The 24,061-nt window shown below is 50.5% G+C and overlaps 1 protein-coding gene across 3 annotated transcripts; it reads left to right on the top strand.

The window, feature by feature from the left end:
- The first annotated feature begins 7,363 nt into the window (after window positions 1-7,363).
- Window positions 7,364-23,949, top strand: RFC2 (replication factor C subunit 2). 3 transcript variants are annotated; one of them, XM_034988673.1, is made up of 11 exons: window positions 7,364-7,497; window positions 9,974-10,043; window positions 12,121-12,162; window positions 12,481-12,587; window positions 14,891-14,992; window positions 15,544-15,644; window positions 18,041-18,198; window positions 18,416-18,481; window positions 19,805-19,885; window positions 21,641-21,754; window positions 23,515-23,949. In XM_034988673.1, the coding sequence occupies exons 1-11, from the start codon at window positions 7,391-7,393 to the stop codon at window positions 23,623-23,625; spliced, it is 1,059 nt and encodes a 352-aa protein (XP_034844564.1). In that variant the 5' UTR covers window positions 7,364-7,390; the 3' UTR covers window positions 23,626-23,949. The 3 variants fall into 3 exon arrangements, with proteins under 3 accessions (XP_034844564.1, XP_034844565.1, XP_034844566.1); XM_034988674.1 differs by lacking the exons at window positions 7,364-7,497; window positions 9,974-10,043; window positions 12,121-12,162; window positions 12,481-12,587 and adding an exon at window positions 13,312-13,796; XM_034988675.1 differs by lacking the exons at window positions 7,364-7,497; window positions 9,974-10,043; window positions 12,121-12,162; window positions 12,481-12,587 and adding an exon at window positions 14,492-14,637.
- Window positions 23,950-24,061: the final 112 nt, after the last annotated feature.

Here is a 24,061-nt window from a genome sequence, read left to right as displayed (position 1 = left end):
CCGAAGGCAGATGCTTAACGACTGAGCCACCCAGGCGCCCCCAAACCTAAGTTCTTAAATGTATCTTAGAAATCTATTAAACTTATATGTTGAATCTCAAGTTCCCTTAAATATTCTAATACTGTGCTTGCTTCGGCAGCACATATACTAAATATTCTAATACCATTTATAAGTTTAGTAAGATTTTAACCTAAAATCACAAGTTTAACTTAATTCAACTTTACATTTTATTTTATTTTTAAAGATTTTATTTACTCGAGGGAGAGAGAGAGGGCACGCACGTGAGCGTATTGGGGGGTGGGGAGGAGCAGAGGGAGAGGGACAAGCAGACTCCATGATGAGCAGGGAGCATGATTCGAGGCTCCATCCCATGACCCTCAGACCTCGACCTAAGCTAAAACCAAGAGTCAGGCGCTTAACCAACTGAGCCACCCAGGTACCCCTCAATTTTCCATTTTAAATGATAATCATAAAGTTCCCTTGGTAGACACTAGTATGCCAAGTTCTCTTAAGCATTTCAAATCCTTAAAATACCAAATATGTAATGATTATACATGAGTGCTACGGAAAAAGACTAATGTAAAATTTTGACTTACCTCATCATGTCTGTATTTCTGAAACTCCCTGGGATTATTCATTTATTCAAAAAACATTTATCAGGCGCCTGGGTGGCTCAGTTGTTGAGCATCTGCCTTTGGCTCAGGTTATGATCCCAGGGTCCTGGGATCGAGCCCCGCATCGGGCTCCCTGCTCCGCGGGGAGCCGGCTTCTCCCTCTGCCTCTCCCCCTGCTTGTGTTCTCTCTCTGGCTGTGTCTTTCTGTCAAATAAATAAATAAAATCTTAAAAAAAATATTTATCAATGACAGCTGAAACTAAAGGAACATTGTGCATCAACTATACTCAAAAAAAAAAAAAGGAAAGAAAACTTATTATTGCCAAAAATTATCTATCATCTATCTATCTATCTATCTATCTATCTATCTATCTATCTATCTATCATCTCAAAGTCTGCTAAATGCCTGGCATTGTTCAAGACACTGACAATAGCAGTGGCTAATATGGAGAAAACCCTTGCCATCATGAAACATACTCTAATGGGGGATGCAATACACAAAACATATTTGATACATATTTATCAACTAGAGTTATATGTTATAGAAGAAAAAGGAGAGCAGGGTAGGGAAAGGGACTGGTGGGAAGAAGGGAACAGGGAAGCCTCAATGAATAGATAACATGGAGAAGAGACCAGAATGAGGCAAGGGAGTAAGCCATATGCACATCTGAGGGAAGAGCATTCTAGGCCAAGGGAATAGCAAGTGCAAAGGTCCTGAGGTAGGGATGTGCTAGGCCCTTCTCCTTTACAGCAAGGAGGCCCTTGTGCCTGGAATAGTGTATGAGGGCAAGGGTGGTAGAAAGGAAGGTCAGGGAGATGGCCTTGTGGAGGTAAAACATATAAGGCCCTGTAGGGTTTGGGTTTTTCCCTCTACCTTGACCCTGATTATTCTGTGAGGATTTGTCTGGAGATCTACATCGTAAGGTCATTCTAATGACCCTTATTAAATTGCTCTTGCTTGGGACCCAGCAATTCCATTTCTATCTATGCTGCTAGAGAAATTATCTCAGAAACACAATGGAGGGACACCTGGGTGCCTCAGTCTGTTAAGTGTCTGAGTCTTGATTTCTGCTCAGGTCATGATCTCAGGGTTGTGAGCCTGCTTAAGATTCTCTCTCTCCCTCTTCCTCTGCCCTTCCCCACCCCTGCCTGCTTGCGTGCACTCTAAAAAAAAAAAAAAAAAAAAAAAAGTACAAAGCATATAAAACATACAGGCTCGGGGCTCAGACCTAGTATAGATCCAGACTCCCCGCTACTCGCCAAAAGACCTTGAGGACAAAGTTTGACCTCTCTGCCTCGGGTTCCTCTTCTATAAAGTGGGGGTAGAAGAGAGAAAAGGAAAGAATGGGGCAGAGAACTTTAGCAGTATCCATAATGTTTTCTTTTTAAAAAAGAGGCAAAATTTTAACATCTGTCTTGGTGGATGAGTACATGAATGTTGATATTATTTTCAGTGTTTCATATGTCTTGTAATTTTAGAGATTAAAAGATCACAAAACAAAGCCTTCGACACACTTTTCTTTCCTTTTTTATTAAGTTTTTAGTTTTAATTCCAATGTAGTGAACACAGTGTTATATTAGTTTCAGGTAAACAACATTGATTCAACAATTCTGTACATTACTCAGTGCTCATCATGATAAGCGACTCACACTTTTCCCTACAAGCACCCTTACCTCCCTCCACGCCACTTACCACATGGCAACCGGAGACCTGAAACATAAACTAGGCCTTGTTGGGGCGCTTGCGTGGCTCAGTTGGTTGAGCACTCGACTCTTGGTTTCGGCTCAGGTCATGATCTCAGGGTCCTGGAATTGAGGTCCGTGTTGGGCTCCATGCTCAGCAGGGAGTCTGCTTGAGGCATCTCTCTCTCTCTCCCTCTGCCCTTCCCCCTGCTCGCATTCTCTTTCTCGCTCTCTAAAATAAATAAATCTTTAAACAAAAGAAAAACTGGGCCTTGTTGCTTTTACCTATATCCTGCAGTCTGCTTCCTTTCCAACCCCACAGGCCTCCTTCCTTTCCAACCCTGATTCGCACTCACCCTGGATCCTCCAGCCACTGTGTGCTCATCATGTTTGTCAGGCCTTGTCAGGCCACAGGGATGCAGGCGTGACCAGGATGGAGGGCGCTCCTGTTCTTTTTTTTTTTCTTTTAAAGATTTTATTTATTTATTTGAGAGAGAGAGAGTGAGAGAGCACGTGCAAGAGGGGGTAGGGTTAGAGGGAGAAGCAGACTCCCCACCGAGCAGGGAGCCCGATGTGGGACTCGATCCCGGGACTCTGGGATCATGACCTGAGCCGAAGGCAGTCACTTAACCAATTGAGCCACCCAGGTGCCCGAGGGAGCTCCTGTTCTCAAAGAGCTGCTATTCTGGGGGGAAACAAACAATAAGCAAGGCAATAAATCCAGATAGTTGTGAGTAAGGACAATACAGAAATAAACAGGTTCTTGAGGGAGAGAGAGCAATGGAAGACAGGGAGGGCATTGGGGGGGGCACCTTCCAGGCAAAGCCAACGGGCACCCAGCTCTCAGATTCAGGTTCAGATCTCAGGTCAAATGCTCCCTCCCCAGCAAAGCCCTTCCCGACCTCTCAGGTGGGATGGTACCTTATCAATGCTATCCTAACAGGCATTCATTCTAACACTTAACCATGGTTATAATTAAATATATGACTGGCTGCTTGGTGTCTGTTTCCCTCCCTACAATTTAAGCTCCTTGAGGGTGGAAGCTTGCCCTGTCCATGCATCCCGTGCCCATCACGGTGGTTGCAGGCACTCAGTCAATATTTGTTAAAGATGGAAACCCACAGTCAGGCTCTATGATTTCTACCAGATTCCAAATTCCGCAAATGTAATCAGCAATTCCTGAGGACAAATGTTACCCAAATAACAAATCCTTATACTGTAGGTATGTTTTCGGATACATGCTTTTTCACTACATAATAAGCCTTTTAATATTGAAAATGTTAATGAGAATGTCAGAAAAATTCTAAGGGTGATGGAACATGGCAGCGTCTGAGAGCAAACAATTATTTCAGTGGTAGTATCACCACTTAAAAAAAAAACAAAACAGCTATAATTCATCAAGAAACCCACTGGAAAACAACACATGAATTTTTAAAACTTCAGTGTAAGCAGGGCAAACAGCAGCAAGTAGGTTTGCTATTCCGGGCCAGTGGAGGCTACCAGTGGGTGGAAAGCAGGTGTCTCTGGTACTCCTGGTCTCCAGAGGCCACCCCATTTTCAACTCCACAACCTGCACTGTGACTTGAGAAATGGGCTGCACTCTAGTGGTCAAAGTCAAGGTGTCATTCTAACCAAGATTTGTTGCCTGTCCCATCTGATAATTTGATGGGAATGCTCTGGCTTTTGGTAAAAGACTTTTTTTTTTTTTTTTTTTTAAGAGAGGGAGAGAGAGCAGGGAGAGGGGCAGAGGGAATCTCAAGCAGATTCGATGGTCAGCACGGAGCCCGACACAGACATCAATCTCATGACCCTGAGATCATGACCTGAGCTGAAATTAAGAGTCAGAGGCTTAACTGAGTTAGCTACCCAGGTGCCCCAAGGATTTTTTTTTTAAGATTGATTGATTGATTGATTATTTATTTATTTATTTATTTGATAGAGAGAGAGAGAGAGCACAAGCAGGGGGAGCAGCAGACAGAGGGAGAAAAAGGCTCCCAGCTGAGCAGGGAACTCGACATGGGGCTCAATCCCATGACCCCGGGATCATGACCCGAGCCAAAGGCAGATGCTTAATGACTGAGCCACCAAGGCATCCCAAGGATTTTGTTTTCTGTTTTGTCTCCTTTCCATGTCCTTCCTCTTTTGTATAACTAATTGCCCTCGTGAGGTGAGAGTCAGGGGGCTTAGCCTAGGTGCAGATTCCATTTCCTGGGATTTCACAGATTTGTTAGGAGAGAAGAGGAGGAATTCACTTTGGGTTGTCCTTGACATTTCCTTTGGTTTGTTCCTTGACCTGTGGTTTCCCCAACATACCTGGGGGTCCCCCAATGTGGCTGTTGTGTGGCTCTATAGGAATGGCTGGAGTTTTTAAGCTCTGAGCTCTCTCTGGGACCAACTCAAACAAGGCACAGAAGGCTCAATATAAAAAAGCCCTGTTATTAAAAAAAAAAACACCAAAAAACAGACAAGCCCTGTTATGCAGTTCTGCCCCAAAGGTCACCTCCTTCTCTGATTCTCCTGGCATTCCAAGTGCATCAGTGAACACAGAGTCCTGGGTGCACCAACAAGCCTCCTGTAGAATGGGATTTTGGGAAAAGAACCACAAAAGGGTTAAGAATTATATACTGGGCGCCTGGGTGGCTCAGATGGTTAAGCGTCTACCTTCGGCTCAGGTCATGATCCCAGGGTCCTGGGATCGAGTCCCACATCGGGCTCCCGGCTCAGCGGGGAGCCTGCTTCTCCCTCTGACCCTCTCCCCTCTCATGCTGTTTCTCTCTCGCTCGCTCTCTAAAAAATAAATAAATAAAATCTTAAAAAATAATAATAATTATATACTGTTTTCTGTATTTACTGAAAATATTTTGTTTTTAAGCTGTGTATGTGGTGGAAGGGGGTGTGTGTATGTGATAGCCGACTATAAGGAAAATATTAATATTGCCACATGGAAAACATTCCAAGGGAAAACCAAGAAAAAGACATTTCCAGAAGAGTTTATGTTTCAAGAAAATTTGCATCTTCTCCTCCAGAGAAATAAAGGATCTGTGAACAGTGATTTTCCGAAACATGCAAGACAGCTCTTTTAGTTCAAAGGAAAATGGAAGGAGAGTCAACTTCAAGCATCCCCCCGCCCCCAAATCATACAAAAGGGGAAAAGAAAACCACTGAGTAACTTCTGAACCTGGAGACTTTAGGAACTACCACCAGGAGAACAAACTGCTTCAGAATTTGAGTCATTTGTGGTTCCTGCTCAACTGGCAGTAAGTTAAACAGAATGAGAAATCAAGTGTTCCCGTCCAGTTCACAGAAGACAATTGTAAATTGTGCCCACTGCTTCGCGCTCACTAGCCTGGCTGCAGAACTGGGATGAGCACTTGGCAGACACGAACCCCGCGTCTAAAGTGTGCAAGGGAAGGAACCAGGCATTAGGCGGCAGGCACCTCGTTCTCAAGGAGCTGACCACTCAGGTTGGGAAGATGACACACAGTCCTTACACAAGAAAAATGAATATAACAGCAATACCGTCTTCCCCAGTACATACCCGTAATTGGGGAAAGAAAACTGAAAGGTAAGGATAAAAAAAACGGAACACGATCACTTGCGATATAGATTTTGGAGCCCATGTTTACCTGAATGAATGACCAATCAATCGCCTGGAAGACGAGGTCTTCAACCTAAAATACATAGAGAATTTAACTGGTGATGGAAGGAAAAGAGCCAATGGGGTTCTGAAACGTCCTCTGGTGAAAGCAACCCAGTTCCTCACAGCGGACCCAAACTGTTCTGGAAACATGGATCCTCACTGTTCATTAAAGACACTCAACTGGAGGGGCGCCTGGGTGGCTCAGTTGGTTAAGCGACTGCCTTCGGCTCAGGTCATGATCCTGGAGTCCCTGGATCGAGTCCCGCATCGGGCTCCCTGCTCGGCAGGGAGTCTGCTTCTCCCTCTGACCCTCCCCCCTCTCATGTGCTCTCTCTCATTCTCTCTGAAATAAATAAATAAAATCTTAAAAAAAAAAAAAAAAGACACTCAACTGGAGTATTTACAGCGCCCCAGGCCTTGTGCTAAGCAATAAGGACAGAGACTAACGGGTCCCAATTCTTACCTTCGATTTGGACATGAAAGCCAGTTTTTAACCCGAAATTATGATGCAATACGGGAAGTGCAATACGGCAGAATTTGATACGAATTGCTTTGGCAGCCTGGTGGGGAATGAATCCTGGCTCCACCACTTACAGCCTCAATGACATTGGACAAATGATTCCGTCATTCTCAAGGCTGTTTCTGCGGATAATCATGAGTATCTGCCTCAGGTCTCGTGCACAGTAAATGACAGTCATGGCTTATTACTTTTATTTATTATTCACCATTATTACGACGTTTGGGCTATGCGAGGAAAGCTTAGCTCAATAGGGAGAAAACGAGCCCCAAACAATGCTCAAGGCACTTGTCAATATGGAGTACCTATCTTTCTGGAACGAAGCCGAGTCACATCTTCCAGAGGGACAGTAGCCTCCCCTGCCAAACCGGAGTAATCCCCACTGTACAGCATCCGGAGAACTTCCGGACCGCAAGCACCAAGTTCCAGGGCGTAGGAGGTGCCCACCCCACGGGAGCCGGCGTTGCCACCCGGACACCTGAGCGATCCGGACAACTGGGCACGGTCAGGGCCTAGATGTCACCGCCCAGACGCCAGTCCCTGTCCGAGTCCGCCGTCGGTCCCGCTCCAAACCGCCCCCAGAGCCGCCCGCGCGCCGCCGCCGCCGCTCCAGACCCGCCGCGCCGAGAGGGCTTCCCACACAAATCACACAAAGACGAAAACCGTCCAGCGTCCCTTCCTGGAGCGACCTGCCTTCTCGGAAGTCGACGCGGTCGGGCCTCGCTTTCCTCTCGCTGGCCCGGCTGGACGCCAGGCCTTCCACGACAACCTGCGTTTCCCCCAAGCCCTGGCCAGGTCGGTGCCTTCTGCGCAGGCGCGAAAGGGGGCTGGCCCACCGCTTCCGCTTACGGCCGGCGTCCCCCGGGTGCTAGGGGCGGGCTCTGCGTGATGGCGTCACGGGGCGGGGCCTCCGGCGCGGGAAGAGGCGGCGGGAGAATGGAGGTGCGGGAGAGCGGTGGTGGCGCCGGCGAGCGCGGGGCCCAGGAGCCTGCCCCCGCCTCCAGCAAGGTCTCGGGCAGCGCCGGCCACTACGAGCTGCCGTGGTGAGGGCCCAGGCCATGAATGATGGGTGCTCTGGACGTGTGGGTGGGCGAGTTGGCGGGCCGTGGCCCGGGAGATCCTAGGGGCGGGAGCTCGTTCTAGGGGGTCCTTAGCGGAGCAGGAAGCTTCGGGGTGGCATCGAGTAGATTAGTATTTGGAGAGGGCGAGGGACGCGCGTCGTTGACCACCCCCCTCCCGGGGTCAAGAGTGGCGGGTCTGAACTCTGGAAGCGGGATCATGGTCAGAACAGTGCTAATTCTGATCATAGCTGCCCCCTGTGACCACCAACTCGGCTCCTGGCGCTGTGCCTGGGGCTGCTCTGATGGCGGGAAGCGTCGGATGCAGGTTCGGAACTCGGGGTTGTGCGCAGAAGGCGCATCCTGGGTAGCTGAGAGGAGCTGGTGACATGGAAGGTCACCTGCCGCGGGCACAGGTGTGGTGTGGGCGATCCGCTCTGGTCCCTCTGCGCGCGGTTATGGTTTACTCTCCGTCCTCGTGCATGCCCATCCCTCCAGCCCACCCCTCTCCTGAGCAGATACCTAAATGGAGCGCAGTACAGCTTACTGGAACATCCACAGCAGCCCTGGTCAGTCCCCCAGCTACTAGCCCCTTGAGTCCATTGACAGCCCTGGAAATGAGGCTGGTCCCAATTGAGATGGGCTGTAAGTGTACAAAATACACCGGATTTCCAGGACTTAGTATATATAAAAAAACCTCATTCGTAATTGTTATATTGATGACATGTTGAAAATGATAATATTAGGTTCAATAAATTCTTAGGAAAATTAACTTTCACCTATTTTCTTTTTACTTTTTTTTAAACATTTTTACTCATTTGTTTGAGAGAGAGAAAGCATGTGCGCACAAACAGGGTGGGGGGTGCTCAATCCCAGGATCCTGAGATTATGACCTGAGCCGAAGGCAGACGCCTAACGGACTGACCCACCCAGGTGCCCCTCTTTTTACATTTTAATGTGGCCACCAGCAAGTGTAAAATTACGTATGTGGCTTGCGTTACATTTTTTATGTATGACACTACTTTGAATGCTTAGGATATTTTATTATACAAAACACACTCTGGTGTCATGAGCTTCCATTTGATAGGGAAAGACTAAAGAACAAACCAGGAGATAAGTAGTATATTTGATGATGACAGGTGGCATCGGGTAAATGACTCTGGTGGTCAGGGAAGACCTTTGATGAGATGATATTTCAACAAAGACGGCAACTCAGGGAGTGAGCCAAGTGGCAATGTGGAGAAAGCTTTCAGGCAGGGGGAGCCCCTATGGAGGCCCTGGAGGAGGAGCATGTTTGCCATGTTCAAAGTCTAGCTCAGATTTCAGTGCCTGACATTCCTAGGTGCTGATTCCACAGCCCTTGGTTTATATAACCAGTTTAGCACTGTAGGAGGATTTGCTAAGCTCTCTGTGCTTGCTGATAGGGAAGGCCTTTAGAACAAGAACCATGTCGCTCCTTTCTGTACCTTCCACTTTCCTCCCCCTAAGATCTCAAACTCCTTATACAGTGCTCGGCACCTGGAAAGGACTAAGTATGAACAAGAAATGAGTAGCAACAAGCATGCTCCATCTGCTGGTCTTGGAGGAGAATTCTATTTACTGTAGGATGTGGCAAACAAGCTTCTTTGCATGTAGCTGCTTCTGGAGCAGAACCAGGCCCTGTAGAGAGTGCAAGCTGAGGGTAACTCAGAGAGTATAATAAAGGGCAGAGGAAGTGCTGATTGCAAATCTACTGCCACTTCTGTTTTCAGCTAAAGAAAGTCATTTGCTCACAGCATCGCTTGCTTTTATTCGTTTAAAAAGAGAAGTATTGGGGCGCCTGGGTGGCCCAGTCGATTGAGCATCTGACTCATGGTTTTGGCTCAGGTCGTGATGTCAGGGTCATGGCAGCGGGCTCCGAGTTGGGCTGTGCGCTCAGCGGGGAGTCTGCTCGAAGGTTCTCTCCCTCTGAGAGAGAGAAGTAAGCCACTAGCCTGTCCACACTTCCCATAGCCTCATAGGATCACAGGGCAGGCCTGTGGTTTCTGTCTAGCCAGCCCTGCAGTGCACCTGCCATCAGTCACAGAAACTGGCAGGTAAGGGACAAGAAGGGGGCTCGGTTGCACTCGTGTCTGTCAGATCAGACGTCAGTGCTTCGTGTGCTGAGCTTCTGTTGTGACGGGCAAACCGTGCGGCCGCCCAGCGGCACAGCGCTCCAGATGGCCCGCTCTGGCCCCTCTCCAGCAAAAACAGGTGCATCTCGGCTGTGGCCGGTTTAAAGCCCTCGGTGTACAGTTCTTAAGCACTTAACTTTTCAAATGGCCCTTGGGTTACCTCTTCGAATTTAAAACCTGCAACATTTACTATATTTAAATTGCCTGTGTATAATTTTCTGACAGCTCTCGGGATTGCCCTTTAGGGCTTGCTCTTGGGAGCGTGACAATAGTTACGTCACCATCTTTATGCGTTTTCTTAAAAATAGGGTTGAAAAATATAGGCCAGTAAAGTTGAATGAAATTGTCGGGAATGAAGACACGGTGAGCAGGCTGGAGGTGAGTGATTTTTTTTTTTTTTAATATTTTATTTATTTATGACAGAGAGAGAGTACAAGCAGGGGGAGCAGCAGGCAGAGGGAGGGGGAGAAGCAGGCTCTCCGCTGAGCAGGGAGCCTGACGCGGGGCTCGATGCCAGGATCCTGGGATCATGGCCTGAGCCGAAGGCAGACGCTTAACCGACTGAGCCACCGAGGCACCCCTGATTTTTTTTTTTTTTCTAAGAGATGATCCTACGTCACATTATGTGGTTTTGACAAGCTCGAGGGAGGCATTTGGAGGAAGCCGGCCAAGATAGTGAGGGGTGGAGTGAGCCATGAATTCCGAAGAATTGAGGGATTGAGAGCCAGTCAGTTTGGAGAAGACTAGAAACTGTAGTGGTTAACTTCGCATGTTTGAGGCACTGGCTTATTGGAGAAGGGTTCTCTGACCTATGATTCTAGAGCTGGGATGGCAAACCTTTTCTGTAAAGGCCGACTAGTAGATACCTTAGGCTTTGTAAACTGTATAATGTCTTTGTCCAATATTCTTAATTTTTTAAACAATCCTTTAGAATCATAAAAATCATTCTTAGCTAGGGGGCTTATAAAAACAGGCCCCAAGGCGCCTGGGTGGCACAGTCCGCTGAACATCCGACTCTCGGTTTCCGCTCAGATCATGATCTCAGGGTCATGGGAAGTCTGCTTGGGATTTTCTCCCTCTCCCTCTGCCCCTTTCGCTTGTATTCTCTCTCTCTGAGATAAATAAATCTTAAAAAAAACCCAAAAAAACAAACCAGGACTCAGGCTGGATTACCCCCCCTCTTCCCGCCAACACCCCTCCACCATGGTTTGCCAACCCCCGCCTAGAGGGACCGAGTGACAGGGCATAGCCGTCTTCAGGACGACAGGACCAGGAGTGAGTAGAAGTGTGCACCATATGGCAAGCTTTGGAATCCTAGCCCTGGAGGTCTTTAGGCAGAATCTAGAAGCCCAGCTTTTGAGACATGATGGAGGCAGTCTCTGCAGTAATGGGGACTTAGATTCTAACAGCTACCAAGGTATTTGTTTTACAAATCAGTTCATTTTACAAATATTTGCGGGCCAGATATGGTGCGGTGTTAGGAGCTGTTGATATAACGGTGAACAAAATAGACACGACCCCTGCCTGTGTGGGCTTTAGTCTCACAGGGGCCAAAGTCAACAGGTCGTGTGATGAGCACTGTGACAGAGGCAGAACGGGGTGCTGTGGAAGCACATGGGGGGGTCATGTTAACGTGTTCACAGTATCTTAGTTCTCAGATGGAAGAAGGGACAGCAAAGCTAAGTAAGTGGGAGTTAGCCAGACTTGGGGGGCCAGGAGCAGAGGGAGGGAAGGCAGCAGGAATAGCATGTGCAAAGGCCCAGAGGTGAGAGGGCTTAGCTTGTTGGCGGGGGCGGGGGGCGCGCAAGGGTTATGTCATCTGATTGGAATACAGAGTAGGGCTTTCCAGACATTAATATGTGTATGAATTGCTTGGGGATCTTGTTAAAAATGCAGATCCTGATCCAGGGAGTGGGGCCAGAGTCTGCATTTCTGCCTCGCTCCCGGGGGATGCTGATGCTGCGGGTCCATGGAGCCCACAGCGTAACAAGGCTGTAGAGTGTGTGTACTGGGGTGTGAGAAATGAGCTGGTGAGGTGGGTAGGGCCTCCTGAGCCCTGTTTGAGTTAGGGCTCACAGGGCAGGAAGGAGTCATCCAAGGGCTTCATCAGGTACAAATGTTTTAATAGCTGGGGCGTTCTAGAAAGTTGGTTGTGGTTACAGTAGGGAAAATACATGGGTGTGGGGCAGGATTAGAGGCCAGGAGACCAGTTAATGGCCAGGGTAGGGTTGATGGCATCGAGGGCCCAAGTGAGGGGAAGCACGGGTGGGCCCTTGGGTGGGTATGAGGGGGAATGAGGAATTCGGTTCGGAATATGCGAAGGGGAGAGTTCCGTGGGGCATCCACATGGAGAAATCTGTGGCCACGTCACCACAGGGGCCTGTGTGGCTGGGGAGGAGGCTTGGCGCCTCGGGTCTACAGAGTAACCAGTTCTGATGCCCCTTTCTTCCTCCAGGTCTTTGCAAGAGAAGGGAACGTGCCCAATATTATCATTGCTGTAAGTCCCTGGTCCTGGGCCCCTTGGAGGTCTTGGAACCTCACTTTCCCTCCCTCCCAAGAGCCTAAGTGCTCAGAGCTTCCTTGTTGGAGAGGCCCATGGTCACCAGAGCCCTTGCCGCTCCCCTTGGCAGAGGGAAGCATTCTGCCCCAGTTGGTCGGGAGGCCTCTGGGTGGGTGGCTGTGTTGATTCGATGTGTACTGTGGGTTGCGGAGGAGGTTCGGAGGGGAGGTGAGCGCAAACAGTGGGGAGCAGGAACTCAGGAGCTAAAGGCAAGCTCATTCTGTCGGCCTCAAGCCCTTGCCGTCTCCTCCCTAGGGCCCCCCCGGAACCGGCAAGACTACAAGCATCCTGTGTTTGGCACGCGCCCTGCTGGGCCCAGCATTCAAGGATGCTGTTTTGGAGCTCAATGCCTCCAATGACAGGTACACCTGGGAGTTTGGACTGTGTGAAGGGTGGCGAGTGTTTGAAGTTTGAGTTGTCATAGAAACCGCCTTTTTGCAATTCTGTGTTGTACTTGGGGTTTGTCTCGCCAGCTCTGTGTTTTCCTTTGATCCTTCCCCGTGAACGAGAATGGGCGTCACTTCCCTGTCCGAGTGGCAGCGTAAGCACTGACTTGCTGGTTTCCTTTTTTTTTTTTAAATGAAGGTGTTTTTTGTTTTTTGAAAGATTTATTTATTTTAAAGGGAGAGATAGAGTGCATATGCACACGTGCGTGCAGGAGAGGGGCAGATGGAGAGAGAATCTTTTTTTTTTTTTTTAAGATTTTATTTATTTGCGAGAGAGAATGAGAGACAGAGAGCATGAGAGGGAGGAGGGTCAGAGGGAGAAGCAGACTCCCTGCCGAGCAGGGAGCCCGATGCGGGACTCGATCCCGGGACTCCAGGATCATGACCTGAGCCGAAGGCAGTCGCTTAACCAGCTGAGCCACCCAGGCGCCCTGGAGAGAGAATCTTAAGCAGACTCCCCGCCGAGCGTGGAGCCTGATGCGGGGCTTGATCCCACCACCGTGAGACCACAACCTAAGCCGAAACCAAGAATTGGACGCTCAACCGACTGCGCCACCCAGGCACCCCTTTAATGAAAATTTTAAAAATTATTTTTAATTGTGGTAAAATACACATACCATAAGATGTACCATCCTCAGCATTTTTAAGTGCACTGTTCAGTGGTGTCACACGCATTCCCATTTCATTTGCAGAACTGAAACTGCATATCCATGAAACAATAACTTTCTGTTTCCCCCTCTCCCCAGCCCCGGCAACCACCATCCTACTTTCTGTTTCTATGAATCTGACTCCTCTAGGGACCTCACCTAAGTGGAATCGTCCAGTATTTGTCTTCTTGTAACTGGCCTACTTCACGCAGCATAATGCTCTCAAAGTTCTTCATGTTGGAGCAGGTGTCAGAATGCCCTTCCTTCCTAAGGCTGAATCGTGTCCCCCTGTGTGGAGAGACCACCACAGTTTGCTTATCTGTTCATCTGTTTTGGACCCTGGCGTTGCTTTCATCTTTTGGCTGCTGTGAATCGTGAATCATGCTCACACGAACGGGGCTGTACAAATAGCTCTCTGAGACCCTGCTTCACGTATCTCGGACACATACTCAGGAATGGGATGGCTGGATTATTTTTGGTAATTCTGTTTAATTTTCTGAGGAAGCGCTGTCTTCCCCGGCGGCTGTGCCACTTGATGGGCTCACTGACAGTGCGCAATTTCCCCACATCCGCACCAGCACTCGTTTTCTGTGTTTGCTGGCAGTGGTGGGCATCCTGATGGGCGGGAGGTGCTGTTCCCTCTTCAGATAAAACCAGTAGAGGACTAAGAAATGAGGAACCGTTGAATAAAATGTCTGCAGAGTCTGCCTTCGGTGATTCCTTAAGGATGTGGGTCTCAGCGCCTTACTGTTTTCCGGGTTTCGAAGAGCCACACAGACCTGAAACAGAAAATGCCCTTCGTAGGCAACTACCTGCTCATCCGCTGTCATGAACGAGCCTGGGAGTGACCCATTTTGTAAATGCTGATTCCAGACGTCAAATACAAATAGGTTCCAGCTTACTGTTACTTCTTGTTATACTCACCCTTGACTCATCAAACTATTTTTTTTTTCAAAGATTTTATTTATTTATTTGAGAGAGAGAATGAAATAGAGAAAGAGAACATGAGAGGGGGAGGATCAGAGGGAGAAGCAGACTCCCCGCCGAGCAGGGAGCCCGATGTGGGACTCGATCCAGGGACTCCAGGATCATGACCTGAGCCGAAGGCAGTCGCTTAACCAACTGAGCCACCCAGGCGCCCAAGACTTTAACGTTTTGTGGTTTTTTTTTTTAGCATAGTTGGGAATAAATGAGAAGGAACAAGGAAATGGTCACTAGGATGATGACATTGCCATTTTGTTTCAAGATACAGGAAGAATAAGGTCACTGAGACCTCGTGATGTATTTCAGATTATCCAAGGGTCCAGTGAACTCGCAGGGTAATTGCAAGATAAAATGACTCTCATGCTGTCAGAAGGAATAAGTACATTTTATCTTTTTTGGGGGGGGGGGGAGGACCTCCACAAAGGAATAAAAGTAATGCAGCGTCAATCCTTATACATAGTTAGAATTGCCCCGGAAACCTAAAAACTAAAATTGTGTGTGTGGTGGTGTTCCGGGGGTTAGAAGCCCCCCGAAGGTACGTGGATGTGTCTGGGAAGGTGACAGTACAGTGACACCTTGTCGTTTCAGGGGCATCGATGTGGTGCGGAACAAAATCAAAATGTTTGCCCAGCAGAAGGTCACGCTTCCCAAAGGGCGGCACAAGATCATCATCCTGGATGAAGCAGACAGGTAGAGCACTTGGCCAAGCACACACGGACCTCGATTTCTCAGTCTCTTGTCAGGCTTTGTTAAAGCAGAAGCTCTCTCCCCTCTGCACTTTTGTGCCAGACCAGCTTATCACATCTTCCAAAAGCCAATTTAACAGGCGCCTGAGTCTTACCCCTTATCTTTGTTAAGTAACTTACAAACATTTGTAGAAGACGGTGTCGGTTAATGGGTTCGTTCCAGCTTCCCGTGGATGACTTAAATGATATCTCTCTTTATTGTGGTGAAATACACACGACATAAAATTTACCATTTTAACCATGTCTTTAAAAAAATATTTTATTTATTAGAAAGACAGGGAGGGAGGGAAGGAGCACGAGTGGGGGGAGGGGCGGAGGGCGAGGGAGAAGCAGACTCCCCGCTGAGCAGAGAACCCCACAGATGCAGGGCTCGGTCCCAGGGCCCCGGGACCATGACCTGGACTCGAGGGTGCCCAGGCTCTCTGGGGAGGGATTTGTGTCCAGGGGGCCCTGGGTTCCAGTTGCAAACTGTCCCCGTGTGTTTTTCTTTTTCAGCATGACTGATGGAGCCCAGCAAGCCTTGAGGAGAACCATGGAAATCTACTCCAAAACGACTCGCTTTGCTCTTGCTTGTAATGCTTCAGATAAAATCATAGGTGAGAGTCAGCTCTAGGTGGCTTGGGGTCCACCCGTGGTGCTCACATTGGCTCTTTAGCCACAGAAGAGTAGGGGCTTTTTGATTGCCTACCACGGGCTGAGCACTAGAGAATCTACTTTTTCTTTTAATCTTATATAATTCTACGTGAAGGTATTCTTAGCGCCACGTTAGAGAGGAGAAAACTGGAGCTCAGAGAGGTTGAGTACTTTGCCCAGAGTCACACAGCACATGGAAGAGCTGGGACTGGAACCCCGATTCTGTCGGGCTCTTGCTCTATCGCGGGCACACGTGACACTTCGATGTCCTTTGTACAGTGTCATGGTCACGGCCTTGCCGCAGACGTGCACCTGCACTTTGTGTGTGCGCTGGGCATTTGGCACACACTCGTCTATACACGGGGCTTTGTCATCACCAGGGACTGCCTCCCCTGTTGCAGGCTCACCCATCAGTCCGCTCGGACCCAGCACCTGTCCCTCCGTCCCCTGAAGTCTTGTCTGCTTCCTCACTCCTTTGCCCCCCTCCTGTCTCAGCTTCCTGCTGGTTTGCACTTTCTTCCCTTTTTGATACCCATGGCAGACCCAGTCCTGCTTTGTTTCTTTCTTTCTTTTTTTTTAATGAGATTCGAGAATGATTTCTTTTTTTTCTTTTTAAAGATTTTTATTTTTTTTTAATTTATTCATGAGAGGCAGAGAGAGAGAAAGGCAGAGGCAGAGGGAGAAGCAGGCTCCCCGTGGCGCAGGGAGCCCGATGCGGGGCTCAATCCCGGGACCCCGGGATCATGACCTGAGCTGAAGGCAGACGCCCAATCGACTGAGCCACCCAGGCGCCCTCCCGCTTTGTTTCCTTCTCACCATTTCTCACCCCTCTCTTGCATCACACCCACACTGCTAACCCCCAGCCTGTGTGAGCTCAGCCCTGGGACTCGCCCTTCCACACCCAGGCCACAGTCGCAGCTATAGACTGGCGTGTGGCCAGCCACGCTGTGCCGTGTGGTCCCGGTTCCCAGCCTCGGCGGGCTTGCCATGGCACCAGGAACCCTTCGTGTCCTTCCACCTGCACCAGATGCTCATTTCTTTTTTTTTTTTAAAGATTTTATTTATTTATTTGACAGAGAGAGACACAGCGAGAGAGGGAACACAAGCAGGGGGAGTGGGAGAGAGAGGAGCAGGCTTCCCGCCGAGCAGGGAGCCCGATGCGGGGCTCGATCCCAGGACCCTGGGATCATGACCTGAGCCGAAGGCAGACGCTTAACGACTGAGCCACCTAGGTGCCCCAGAAATAAAATCTTTAAAAAAATAAATTCTGTGAACTCTGGAGTGCCTGGCTGGCTCAGTCAGAAGAGCATGTGATTCTTGATCTCAGCGTTGTGAGTTTGAACCCCACATTGGGTGTAGAGACTACTTAAAAAATAATAATAATACTAAATTCTGGGGCGCCTGGGTGGCTCAGTCATTAAGCGTCTGCCTTCAGCTCAGGTCATGATCCCAGGGTCCTGGGATCGAGCCCCGCATCGGGCTCCCTGCTCAGTGGGAAGCCTGCTTCTCCCTCTGCCACTCCCCCTGCTTGTGTTTCTGCTCTCGCTAGCTCTCTCTCTGTCAAATAGATAAATCTTTAAAAAAAAAAATAATAATAATAATAATAAACTCTGCGAACTTAGCTTCCGGTGTTCTGCACAAGAGGAAAATCTGCTAAAGGAAACTTCTAGTGTAGCTGGAACATTAATTGCTTTTATCTTATCTTGTGCTGATAAGCCAAATACGTAATTGAGGGTCTTGGTGGAGATTCCTGATTTCAGATAGGTTGAAATGGACTAACTCTTAGGACTCCCCGGTTTCTTTAATGCACATAAACTTAGAGGAGTGCACTCCTTGAAAGTGCGTGTGAGCACAGAGGATGGAACACAGAGCAGATGGGGGCTTGGAGATCAAGGAGAAGCTGTTGTCACAGTCTAAAAGGAGGGTCAGGGGCAGCTTCCAGAATTCTGCATCCGTCTCTCTAGTGGCTCTCTGCCCAGGCCAGAGTCAGAATGTCCTGTGGAGCCTCAGAGAAACCCTGCACATGTCCCTGCTCACCCTGGACCGGCCGGGTGGGGACACCCAGCACACACGGTGACCGGGAGCCCAGCACCGACTCACCTGCGGGCTGTGGCACGTGGGTGTCTCGATCCTGGAGGGTCTTTTCCCCTTCTGGAAGCCGAGGCTAGCTAAGGCCATCGGGGCAGTGCTGGGCAGGCTTACTGGTTGAGGCTTTGAGCTAGCGGAGGGCACCGGCTGGGGAGGGAGCTGTCAGTGCCCTCGTGGCTGGTGCGTGTCCCGCGCAGCGGCTTCCTAGCACGCGGGGCTGTCGGGGATGCGCCGGCCTCTGCGCGGCGCCTCACCCTTCTGTCCCCGTCAGAGCCCATTCAGTCCCGCTGCGCAGTCCTCCGCTACACGAAGCTGAGCGACGCCCAGGTCCTCGCCCGGCTGCTGACAGTGCTGGAGCAGGAGAAGGTGCCCTACACCGACGACGGCCTGGAAGCTGTCATCTTCACGGCGCAGGGGGACATGCGGCAGGTGCGTGCCGTCGGGGCCCCTCGGCGCCCACCTCCTGGGCCACGTGCGCCTCGTTCTGTGCGGGGGAGGCTGCGCAGAGACCATGGACCCCGCTCACTGGGGCCTTGGGCTGGCCGAAGACAGACCCGGGAGGAGGGGGCTCCACTTGGACTCGGGGGGTGGGGGTGGGGTGCTCAGGACTGAAAATCGCCCCCAACGCGCACTTGATTCTCCACAGGCGCTGAACAACGTGCAGTCGACTTTCTCGGGGTTCGGCTTTATTAACAGCGAGAACGTGTTCAAGGTACAGGAGCTGCTGGGGCCCCTGTGCCCCGCGCAGAATTGGGAGGGTCTCGGGAGCGCCCCCGCGCGTGGGGAAGTGGAAGTGCTCGCGCGCCCCAAAGGACCTCACGCTGCGCCGCACCCCAGGGCTCTCCGATCTGGTGGCAGAGGACGCAGGCTCCCCGCTGCCCCCTCCCCGGGATGGTCCCACTGCTGGGAGGCAGGAGGGGACGCTGAGCCCCTGCTCCCTGCCTCCCACACCCACCAAGCTGAAGGACGAAGTTTCCCACTCTCCCACATTGGCCAAGGCTTTTTTTTCTGGGAACGCTTTTGAAAAGGGGCTGTCCCATCCTAACAACTTGGCTCTTTTGGAGGCCAGTTAGTTTCCCCCTTATTTGGGGGTAAAAACTGGGTAGGGCTGCCCATGCGTTCAGACCATAGCTGTTTCTTAGCAAGTTTGTTTGGGTAAAGAAAGCTGTGTGGAAAGCCTGTTTCGGCCCTGGTGGTGACTGTGTTTTCAGGGACACTCCAGGAACTTGCTTAGTTTCCTCTGGATAGTTCAGGCTCTGAGCCATCCTGGAGCAGACCTTCCAGGGCTCTGGAAAGCAGGATTTCTGGGGGAAGTTAACTGAGCTGGGAAGAGAAGTCCTAGGGCACTTGGGGCTGTGGGAAAGAGCAGAAGGCTCCTTCAGAAGTTGTAAACGTGGTTGGGGGCGCCTGGGTGGCTCAGTAGAGTGCTGACTCTTGATCTCAGGTCTTGATAGGGTTGTGAGTTCGAGCCCAGCGTCGGGCATGGACACTACTTAAAAAAAAGAAGAAGTCGAAGTTTTAAATGTGGGTCCCGGGGTGGAGGGTGGAGTGCGGACTCCAGGCCAGTGGAGGGAGGGGCCGGGGGGGCAGCCCCAGGCTCGGGGACACCTGTTCCTCTTCATGCTGACATGCTGGGGTCGGGGGGAGTCTGTCCCTGGAAAGCCAGTTTCTATTCCAGGTGGGAGGCTGGTCGAGTTCGTAAGTGGATTGTGAGTGGTTCTGGGCAAGCGGTCCTCCGAGTGTGGGGCTGACAGCTTTTCAGAGGACAAGAGATTCCCGTGGGCCCTTGTTCACTCCGCTCGTGCTTGGGCAATCTGTAACCATGGTGTCCGAACTTCCTCCCCAGTGAGGAAGGTTGACGCCACACTCTGGTGACGCGTTTGGTAGTGAGAGGGGCGTTCCCAAGCCTGGTTCTGTTTGCCGGGGAATTCGATGGGAAAAGCCCGCTGAGCGGTTGGTTACGCTGGTGTGTCGGGGCTCCTCCTCAGGTGGGCCCCCTCAGCTGCTGACAGGCCTCTCTTTCCGGTTTGCTCAGGTCTGCGACGAGCCCCACCCCTTGCTGGTGAAGGAGATGATCCAGCACTGCGTGAACGCCAACATCGATGACGCCTACAAGGTTTGCGTCCCTCCTCCTCCCTGACTCGGGGGGAGACTTTGCTTCTTCGGCAGTGTAGAGGGGGTCTGTCTGTGTGCTGGGCACTTCGCTCACATGCACTGCTCCCCTCGATTCTTGCTTGGAATGAGGCCAGGAGCTAGGTACACACCAGAGGAAGAAACGGATTCCGGGAGGCTGGATTCCTTGGTCTGACTCACACTGCTGACAAGCACTCAACCTGCAATTCAGAGTCATGTCCTTGTCCTATAATTATATCCTCCACAAGGGAACTTGGTCCACCCAAGAGCTGAGGAAAGACCAGCCCAACTCCTTACGTTTCCATGATGCCATCTGTGTCTGCCAAGGGACACTTTGCCCTCCGTCCCCCTGAGGAACATGGGAACGGCGTTCAGGGACCCAGTGGTCCCTGGTCATCTGGGAGAAGCAGGACCCAGGGCTTCCAGCCTCGTTATGGAGCCTGGTCCCATGTGCACATTCCAGGGGGCATCATCACAGTTCAGGTGACCCTCAGGTCCACAAGGGTGGCAATGGTATGATTTAAGGCCACTGGCCTGGTCCCACCCAGTTTCCCTCCCCCTGCTCCCACCAAACTAGGCCGAAGTGGACTGGGTTTATGGCAGGGCCAGATGTAACTCAAAACCAAAGGGCGAGGCGGGGAGACCAAGGCAGAGACCCAGACACAGGGCCCAAAGGTAGCCTTCAGATTTAGGGACACAGAGCTTCCATGCCCCCTGCATCCGCCCCGAGATGCTATGGCAAAGGCAAAACAGCTGATCCCAGACCCCGCCGTCTGAGTGGGCTGGGTGGGATTGGAACTGGGGCCTGTGGTTGAGACCCGGCAGGAGGCTGAGAGGACTCTGCTCGGTGGAGATCTGGTGGAAGCTAGGCCTGCAGGGGGGCCTCTTCCCCTTGGGTGCTCACTGGCATGATTAATACCGTTTTTTTAGGAGCCTTGGATAAAGACACTACATGGGTGCCATAGGAGACCATGCAAAACATTTTAAAGATTTTGTTTTTATTTATAAGAGAGAGAGAGAAAGAGGGTGCGAGCGGGCAGGGGGAAGAGCAGAGGGAGAGAGGGACAAGCAGACTCTGCGCTGAGCTCAGAGCCTGACATGGGGCTTGATCTCAGAACCCTGAGATCATGATCTGAGCCGAAACCCAGAGTCTGGCGCTTAACCGACTGCGCCCCCCCAGGTGCCCCTTACCACGCAGTACATTTTAAAACATTGGCGATGTTGGGGCGCTTGACTGGCTCAGCCCGTAGCGCATGTGACTCTTAATCTCAGGAGCCTGAGTTCAAGCACCACATTGGGCATGGAGCCTGCTGTAGTAAAAAAAATTAAAAAAAAAAAAAAGAATAGGGCGCCTGGGTGGCTCAGATGGTTAAGCGTCTGCCTTCGGCTCAGGTCATGATCCCAGGGTCCTGGGATCGAGTCCCGCATTGGGCTCTCTGCTCCTTGGGAGCCTGCTTCTCCCTCTGCCTCTCTCTCTCTGTCTCTCATGAATAAATAAATAAAATCTTTAAAAAAAAAAAAAAAGAATAAATAAAAAAATAAAACATTTGTGATGTCATCTCTCCCTGTTGGGAAACTCCAGTGACCCCCAGGCAGGCTGGATGGCTGGGTTGCCAAGGGTGATCTGTCTGCTCCCTGCTGTGTGACAGACCCAAGACGGGTGTGGCTTCACCCTTGTCCCCTCTCCACCCCCCACCCCCCCATGCCCTTGTCACCCAGTGTATCTTCCTCTGTCTAGATTCTCGCTCACCTGTGGCATCTTGGCTATTCGCCGGAAGACATCATTGGCAACATTTTTCGAGTGTGTAAAACCTTCCAAATAGCAGAGTACTTGAAACTGGAGTTTATCAAGGTCAGTGAGGGTGTAACAATGTCTCTCCTGGGGAGCGTGGGCCACGTTGCGGTCTCTTCGTGTGGCTCCCAGGCCTGGCCCCCGGAAGGTGCCCAGTGAGTGTGCCACCGCCGGATCATCCTGGGGTGGGAGTTGGTTTCAGCCTGTTTTGCCAGTCAGCGGCCTGCAGTTCCTCAGGGTGGCTCTCTTCACTCAAGGTTTGTTTGCTTGTTTACCCTTAAGTTCAGGTTGATTGAGGTATAATCTACAGAGAGTAAAATGCACCTCTCAGGTGCCTTCTGTTGACTGGTGTTCAGTCTTGTCAAGGTCGGAACAGCTCGATAATTCCCCCGCCCCCTAAATGCATGTGCCCCTCGGTAGTCGGTCAGCTCCTCCCCCAGCAGCCAGAAACCACCGCTTTGTTTTCTCTTTGGGGGGACACCATTTTCCGGAAGGTTGTCCTATGGACATGATAGCAGAATCAAGGAGAAGGTAGCCTTTTGAGTCCCGCCTAGCTTAACGCACTTCGGCTTTGTTCATGCTGTCGCATCTGTTGGTGGGTCGTTCCTCTTCTTTGCCGAGCAGCGAACCACGGTTTGTGTGTTCACCACCTGAAGGACGCCGGGGGGGGGGTCTTGGTTTTGGTGACGATTAGTGAGACCACTATAAACATTTGCGCATGCGAATCGGTGTGAACGTAAGTTTTTATTTTTCTCGGGCAACTTCCCAGGAGGTAGGATTGCTTGTTCTAATGGTCAGGGTATGTTTAACTTTATAAGAAACTGCCAAACCGATTTCTGAAGCGGCTGTAGATTGTGCATTTCTCCCAGCAGTGTGTGAGCATTCCAGATGCCCCCCCAAGCCTAGCCAGCACTTGCAATGTTCGGTTGATTCTTTTTTTTTTTTAGATTTTATTAGCGAGAGAGTCGGGGGGAGGGGCAGAGGGAGAGGGAATCTCAAGCAGGCTCCATGCCCAGTGCAGAGCCTGATGCGGGGCTCGATCTCACAACCCTGGGAACATGACCTGAGCGGAAACCAAGAGGTGGACGCTCAACATACAGAGCCACCCCGGGCGTCCCCTCAGTTGATTCTGTTAAAGCCATTCTAATAGGTGTGTCGTAGCATCTTCTCCTGGCTTTAACATGCATTTCCCAACAGCTGACGGCGTCGGGCACTTTTGCATGTGCCGATTTGCCATCCATTATCTTTAACGAAGCATCTGTTCAAATCTACCGATTTCTTAATTGGGTCATTTTCTTCTTACTGAGTTTTGAGACTTACTTATATACCCTGGCTTCAGGTCCTCTATCAGACATGTGTTTTATAAATATTTTAATATTTTCTCCAAGCCTGGCTTTTTGTTCTTTTTTTTTTATTTTCTTAACAGTACCTTATAGGGAAATAGCCAAATAGACTGAACTCTAAACACAACTCAGGACAACTTAGAGTTCCTTTTCCAGCTGAAGTTTGAGTTCATTGTGTCCACTTTAAGTAAACTGGTAGTTTAAGTTAAAAAACATAAAGTCCTCCCTCACTTATTCTTTTTTTAAAGATTTTATTTATTTATTTGACAGAGAGACACACAGTGAGAGAGGGAAGACAAGCAGGGGGAGTGGGAGAGGGAGAAGCAGGCTTCCCCTGAGCAGGGAGCCCGATGCGGGGCTCGATCCCAGGACCCTGGGATTGTGACCTGAGCCGAAGGCAGACCTTAACCGACTGAGCCACCCCGGCGCCCCCCTCCCTCACTTATTAACCAGCTTGACATGTGCTTTGCTTTTCAGGAAATCGGATACACGCATATGAAGATAGCAGAAGGCGTGAACTCCCTCCTGCAGATGGCAGGGCTCCTGGCCAGGCTATGTCAGAAGACAATGGCCCCAGTGGCCAGCTAGGGGGGGAGAACTCGTTGCTCGGGGTGACAGGGGTCCTGAGAGTCCTCGTCCAGGAGAAACAGGAGTCAGCGCCTTCTGATTTGGAAAAAAGGCCGCCCTCGACCGGCATGGGGACACACCTTCCCCTGACACGACCGTGGTCTTCACGCCTCTCCCACATGTGTCTGCAGTCAGCTTCAGCCTCACGGACATGGTGGCAGGGTGACAGGGCCCCAGAGAACCTCAGGGCTTGGCACCCGATCTGGGCACGTGTGGCATCTTAGTTAATAAAAACGCTATACGGTTTGGTCGGCGCTAAGGTGGCGTCGCCAGGCCACAAGGAAAGCCAGCGTCCCGTCTCTGAGTGTCCCCAGCGTCCGACAAGTAGAACAGGTGATGGGGATAGTAGACCGATGAAGCTGACCTCAGTGCTTCTAGAAGCCTGGAGGACAGTTCC

Source organism: Mirounga leonina, unplaced genomic scaffold (genome assembly GCF_011800145.1).
Source record: "Mirounga leonina isolate KUSES-001 unplaced genomic scaffold, KU_Mleo_1.0 Mir_454, whole genome shotgun sequence".
Classification (NCBI taxonomy): Eukaryota; Metazoa; Chordata; class Mammalia; order Carnivora; family Phocidae; genus Mirounga; species Mirounga leonina.
This window is presented reverse-complemented; position numbering and strand designations above follow the sequence as displayed.